Below are 6,947 nucleotides of genomic sequence, written 5' to 3'. Positions count from 1 at the left end.
GACACAGAGAGAGAAACAAAAACATTTTAAAGTTCTTAAAAGTTCTTGCAGCCATCAGTTGATGAGCATTAGGTGACTTCCTGAAAGACCCCAGCATACTTGCTTAGCCTAACGCCATTTTGAGCAAGGCCTGAAAAGTATGGGGAAAGTTCAGTTAGAGGACATGGGCACAGGAACAAACAGGGTATCTGCGGTCGGCCACCTGGCCCCAGAACAGGGAACTAAAAGGTCAGAAAAACAACTTGTACCCTAGATAAGAGCCAAGTCAGCAGGCGTGTCGAGCTCGGGGAAAAACCACGAACTGTCCTGAGTTTGAACCTGGCCTCATATGAATCATCCAATCAGAACCCTGTAAACCATGCTTCTCGCTTCTGTACCCGCCCTTCTGCTGCCCGACCCTATAAAAACCCTCCACTCCAGCCCATCGGCGTGCCAGTCTCTTGAGCCTCTTGAGTGACTGTGTCGCCCCGGGTACCCGTGTTCCTGAATAAAGCCTCTTGCTGTTTGCATCTGACTTATGGTCTCGGTGTGATCTCTGGGCGAGGGTCTCTCCAGAGGGAAGACTACCTTCGGGGGTCTTTCATTTGGGGCTCGTCCGGGATCGGAGACCCCCCGCCTCGGGACCGCCGACCCACTGTCAGGAGGTAAGTTGGCCGGCCACTGTCTGTCTGTATTGTCTCAGTCTGTTTACTTGTCTTTCGTTTTCGTCGGGCGTCCTAAGTCAGGTCTGAGTCGGTGGGGGCTGAAGGAGCTGACGAGCTCAGACTTCGCCCACCGAAACCCTGGAAGACGTTCCACGGGTATCTGAAGTCCCCTCTGGGGCACGGTTTTTCGGGGCCACCCCCGTATCAGAAGGATACGTGGTACTGGCAGGGGACGGAGAATTCAAACACTCCGCGTCCCCATCTGAGTTTTTGTTTTCGGTTTTACGCCGGAGCCGCGCAGCGCGAAATTCTGTGGTCTGTCTTGTCTGTTTGTTTCTCGTTGTGTGTCTAACCCTTCTTTATTTAGAGACCACCATGGGACAGGCTATCGCCACCCCACTGAGCCTAACCACGGACCACTGGTCCGATGTTAAGGCCCGAGGAAACAATGAAGGTGTCATCATCAGGAAGAACAAATGGATCACCCTCTGCGAGGCCGAATGGGTCATGATGAATGTCGGCTGGCCGCGAGAGGGATCTTTTAACCTCTCTCTTATTTCACAGGTGGAGGGCAAGGTTTTTGCCCCTAGCCCTTATGGGCATCCTGACCAGGTCCCATATATCGCCATCTGGAGATCACTGGTCGAGAACCCATTTCCATGGGTTAAGCCTTTCCTTCCACAGCCCCCTCCAGTCTCTGGGCCTTCTGCGCCCCCCAACCCGGACTCCTCCCTTTACCCCGTGCTCCCTCACAAGGAGACTCCTAAGCCTCCAGTCCTTCCCCCAGACCCCCATACCCCCCTTATAGATCTCCTGACGGAGGACCCACCACCATATCAAGCCGGACCACCTGGAGAGCCGGCCGAAGCGGCCCCAGCCGCCGCCCCGGTGGCGGCGCCCCCGGCCGTGCCCATGGCAGATCCGGAAGTCACCTCGACTCGCAGGACCCAAGGGGCTGAAGAAGAGGACGCAGCCCCGTCCCCCATTGCCGGCCGCCTCCGCGGCCGCCGGGATGACCCCCCTAATGAGTCCAGGGCCTTCCTGCTCAGAGAGGGGCCGAATCATCAGTTGCAGTACTGGCCCTTTTCAGCCTCAGACCTCTATAATTGGAAACAACATAATCCCCCTTTCTCCAGGGATCCTGTTGCCTTGACCGGCCTAATTGAGTCCATCCTAGTGACTCACAGGCCGACTTGGGACGACTGTCAGCAGCTCCTGCAGACCCTCTTAACAGTAGAGGAGTAGCAGAGAGTTTTCCTGGAGGCCCGGAAGCAGGTTCCAGGCGATGACGGGAGGCCAACCCAACTCCCAAATATCATCGATGCAGCTTTTCCCTTGACCCGCCCAGACTGGGACTTCAATACACCTGAAGGTAGGGAGCATCTACGTCTCTATCGCCAGTTGCTCTTAGCGGGTCTCCGAGCGGCCGCCAGAAGGCCTACCAATTTGGCTCAGGTAAGGAATGTGATACAGGGAAAGGAAGAAACACCCGCTGCATTTTTAGAGAGGCTGAAGGAGGCTTATAGGATGTACACTCCGTATGATCCAGAAGACCCAGGGCAAGCACCAGGTGTCATCCTGTCATTTATCTATCAGTCTAGCTCAGATATCAGAACCAAATTGCAGCGGTTGGAAGGTTTACAGGCGCTAGGTTTGCCAGACTTATTGAAGGAAGCAGAGAAAGTGTTCAATAAGAGAGAAACTCCTGAGGAGCGTGAGGAAAGGAGATGGCAGAAACAAGAGGAAAGGGACAAGAAACAGCATAGGGAGTTGAAAAAGGTTTTGGCCGCCGTTGTGTCTCAGGGACAGCAGAGAGAGGGAGATAGGTCGGGAGAGCGAAGGCCACCCCTTGATAAAGATCAATGTGCTTACTGCAAGGAGAAGGGACACTGGGCCCGAGAGTGCCCCAAGAAACCACAAGGACCCCGCCGGCCCAAGCCCAAGACCGTGGACCTCCTTAGTCTGGAGGACTAGGGGAGTCGAGGCCAGGAGCCCCCCCCCCCCCGAGCCTAGGATAACCCTCAAGATCGGGGGGCAGCCCGTGACCTTCCTGGTTGATACTGGTGCCGAACATTCAGTCCTAACCCATGCCGGAGTGCCTCTTAGCCGGCATTCTGCACTGGTGCAGGGGGCAACTGGAAACAAGAGGTATTATTGGACTGCCAAGAGAAAAGTCCAACTGGCATCAGGGCAAGTAACTCACTCCTTTCTGCATATACCTGAATGCCCCCATCCGCTGTTAGGACGGGACCTATTAACCAAATTGAAGGCACAAATCTATTTTGATGAGAAGGGATCGAGGGTCATGGGTCCTAAAGGAGACCCTCTACAAATCCTTGCCCTCAGTTTAGAGGAGCAATACCGTTTGTTTGAGCCAGAACCCCCGGAGAAATCACCTGAGGAGCTACAGAACTGGCTGAGAGAGTTTCCTCAGGCCTGGGCAGAGACTGGGGGCTTGGGGCTGGCACACGATCAGCCACCGCTGGTGATCTCACTAAAGGCCTCCGCGACTCCCGTTTCAATCAGACAATACCCAATGTCACGGGAAGCTCATGAGGAGATCAAGCCCCATATTCGAAGGCTCCTGGACCAAGGGGTGCTAAAGCCCTGCCAGTCCCCTTGGAACACCCCTCTCTTGCCTGTTAAGAAACCGGGGACAGGGGACTACAGGCCGGTCCAGGACTTGAGAGAGGTCAATAAGCGGGTGGAGGACATACACCCCACGGTGCCCAACCCCTATAACCTTCTGAGCACCCTCCCACCGACCCACGTCTGGTACACTGTGCTAGACCTGAAGGATGCCTTCTTTTGTTTAAGACTGCACCCTCAAAGTCAAATGCTATTCGCTTTTGAATGGAGGGACCCAGAAAGAGGGCTCTCGGGACAATTAACCTGGACCCAGCTCCCTCAGGGCTTCAAAAATAGCCCAACCCTCTTTGATGAGGCCCTACATGCAGATCTGGCCGGATTCCGGGTGGAACACCCAACCCTGACTCTGCTCCAGTACGTGGATGATCTACTCCTGGCGGCCAGGAGTCGAACCGAGTGCCTGGAGGGCACTCGAGCCTTACTGGCCAGACTTGGACAAAAGGGCTATAGAGCCTCAGCCAAAAAGGCTCAAGTATGCCGAGACAAGGTTACCTACCTGGGCTACACCCTGAGCGGGGGGCAAAGATGGTTAACAGGAGCAAGGAAGGAGACGATAATCTCCATCCCCCCTCCTCGGAACCCCCGCCAAGTTCGAGAGTTCCTGGGTACGGCTGGGTACTGCCGCCTTTGGATTCCTGGCTTTGCCGAACTGGCAGCCCCATTATACCCCCTCACTAAACCAGGGGCCATGTTCCAATGGGAGGAGAAGCATCAGAAAGCGTTCCAACAGATCAAGAAGGCCTTACTCGAGGCCCCGGCTCTGGGTCTGCCAGATCTAACCAAGCCCTTTGAGCTGTTTGTGGATGAGAACTCAGGTTTTGCCAAAGGGGTACTGGTGCAAAGACTGGGACCTTGGAGGAGACCTGTAGCATACTTGTCCAAGAAATTGGACCCGGTGGCTACAGGATGGCCACCATGCCTTCGCATGGTGGCAGCCATTGCCGTATTACTCAAGGATGCTGGGAAGCTGACTCTGGGACAGCCGTTGACTGTGCTGGCCTCCCATGCAGTGGAGGCCTTGGTCCGACAACCACCGGACAGATGGCTTTCTAACGCCAGAATGACTTACTATCAGGCCTTACTACTGGACTCAGACCGGGTAAATTTTGGGCCGACAGTTTCCCTTAACCCTGCTACCTTGCTGCCACTGCCTAGCCCCTCCGAGGAGCATGACTGCCTCCAGATTCTAGCCGAAGCACATGGCACCCGCCCTGATCTGACAGATCAGCCGCTTAAGGATCCAGACGCTGTCTGGTACACAGATGGGAGCAGTTTCCTGGAGGAGGGGAACGCAGAGCCGGGGCAGCTATAACCACCGAATCGGAAGTGGTATGGGCATCGTCACTCCCGCCCGGGACATCGGCCCAGCGCGCAGAACTGATTGCGCTCACCCAAGCTCTCCGGATGGCAGAAGGTAAGAAGCTCACAGTTTATACTGACAGCAGATATGCCTTCGCCACTGCGCATGTCCACGGGGAAAACTACAGACGGAGAGGCCTGCTGACGTCCGCGGGTAAGGAAATCAAAAACAAAAAAGAGATCCTAGACCTCCTAAAGGCCCTGTTCCTCCCGCTCCAACTCAGTATTGTCCACTGCCCAGGGCATCAAAAGGATGACTCTGCGATAGCCAGAGGGAATCGGCTGGCGGATCTGACTGCCCGAACAGTGGCTTCCCAGCCAGCAGGGAGCAGCCAGTTGATGGCCATACAAGAACCACAGCCTGAGAGAGACCCCATGCCCTATAGCCCAGAAGACCATGAGCTAGCAAAGAAAATGGGGGCGGACTGGGAACAAGGAAGACAAGCATATATACTAGGGGACCGGATGGTCATGCCAACCTCCCATACCCGATATATGCTGAGATTCCTCCATGCATGACCCATTTGAGCAAAAACAAGATGAAGACCCTATTGGACAGAGAAAACACCTGGGCAGTGCTGCTGAACCAGGATCAGGTACTCCAGCAGGTAACTTCTACCTGCCCAGCCTGTGCTCAAGCCTCCACCCCAGGCCTCCAACATGACACTGGGAGCCAAAAAAAAAAAAAAAAAAAATCTTTGCCCCTTAAGTTGTTTGTGTCTGGTATGGTATTGTGGATGCAGCAATGCAAAGGTAACCAAACCATATGGACCTACACATTCCTGACATCATCTGAACCTTGCCCGGTGCCCCAGGGTTCATCTGTGCTGCAGTGTGTAGCAACACTAGTTCTTTTTCTGCCCCCAAACAAACTGCTGCTGTACCACACTTTACCATCCATCAACCAGCTAATGAGCATTTGAGTTGCTTCGACCTTCTGGTCATTATGAATGGCACCTCTGAGAATGATACAAGTTTTCATTTGAATAACTATTTCAATTTTTTGATAGAAAATACAGGTGTTAATCTTTAATTCAAAGAAGGAAATGACCAGCTATCTTAAAATCTCTAGTCAATTCGACAAATATTTACAGAGAACCTATCAGCTGCCTGAATAGCAAACCTGGGTAACTACAATTTGAGACAAAAATCACCTTTTGACTTCTTTGTACAAAGTAGAATAGCAGTAAAACTCAGACCTCTTAACACGGGGCTTAACTATTCCTTTTACATGTGATATGAAATGAAAACTACTTGGGAGAGAGGAAGGGAACCAGAAGGCAGCAGTGGGGTATGGACAAATGAGGGAGGGGTACAATTCTGAACAAAGTGTAATGGCATATAGTGGTGGTATTGTGTTCCCCAATATAGTGTGCATCCTAATAAACTTATCTGGGGTCAGAGGACAGAACAGCCACTAGATAGACATAGAGGCCAGAAAATGGTGGCACACACACCTTTAATACTAGCATTCTGGAGGCAGAGATCCATCTGGATCTCTGTGAGTTCAAAGCCACACTGGAAACAGCCAGGCATGGTGACTCACGCCTTTAATCCCAGGAAGTGATGGCAGAAAGCAGAAAGGTACATAAGACGTGAGGACCAGGAAGTAGAGCCTGGTTAAGCTTTCAGGCTTTTAGCAGCAGGTCAGCTGAGATCCATTTGGATGAGGACACAGAGGCTTCCTGTTTGAGGAAACCAGATCAGCTGAGGAATTGGCGAGCTGAGGTGGCTGTGGCTGGTTCTGTTTCTTTGATCTTCCAGCATTCACCCCAATAACTGGCACTTGGTTTGTTTTTATTAATAAGACCTTTTAAGATTCATGCTACATCATATATATATGTATACATATATATATACACACATATAAACACATACATATGCCACGGAACCATTACTTTGTATTATAACTTACAAATTAATTTTCAGGACAAGAGAAATAGCTCAGCAAGTAAAGGCACTTGCCAATAAGCCTGACACCTAGTTTGGAGTTTGATGACCAGAAACCAGGCCTTAACTGAATGTCTTAAATGAAAACAACCACTAAACCTCACCCTGTCTATACCTGCACTCATCACCTCATCACAGAGAGTCTCAGGGTTGTTTCTTGGCACTTGAATGGGCTGTTTTAATCTTCTGCCTCTCACCTCTCTCCAAGCTTCTTGACTGGGTCAGCTCCCTGCAATACCTACATCTCCTGCTGAGAACTCTGCCTCTCCCCCAGGCACTTTCACTCAGTCTGCAGCGCTCCCCCAAAACAAGCAGGCCGCTGAAGGGCTAGTATTAGGTCATCTA

General features: G+C 52.2%; 1 protein-coding gene across 1 annotated transcript; it reads left to right on the top strand.

Annotated features, from left to right (window-relative positions):
• The first annotated feature begins 592 nt into the window (after positions 1–592).
• Positions 593–6,063, top strand: LOC114708416. The gene is given in 3 exon segments (XM_028891680.2): positions 593–2,633; positions 2,635–4,579; positions 4,582–6,063. Coding segments are annotated over 3 exon segments (4,149 nt in total). The 5' UTR covers positions 593–1,019; the 3' UTR covers positions 5,172–6,063.
• The last annotated feature ends 884 nt before the right edge of the window (positions 6,064–6,947 follow it).

The sequence above is a fragment of the Peromyscus leucopus genome, chromosome 5 (assembly GCF_004664715.2).
Source record: "Peromyscus leucopus breed LL Stock chromosome 5, UCI_PerLeu_2.1, whole genome shotgun sequence".
NCBI classification, from domain to species: Eukaryota; Metazoa; Chordata; class Mammalia; order Rodentia; family Cricetidae; genus Peromyscus; species Peromyscus leucopus.
The sequence above is the reverse complement of the archived record's forward strand: the minus strand, read 5'-3'. Positions and strand labels throughout refer to the sequence as shown.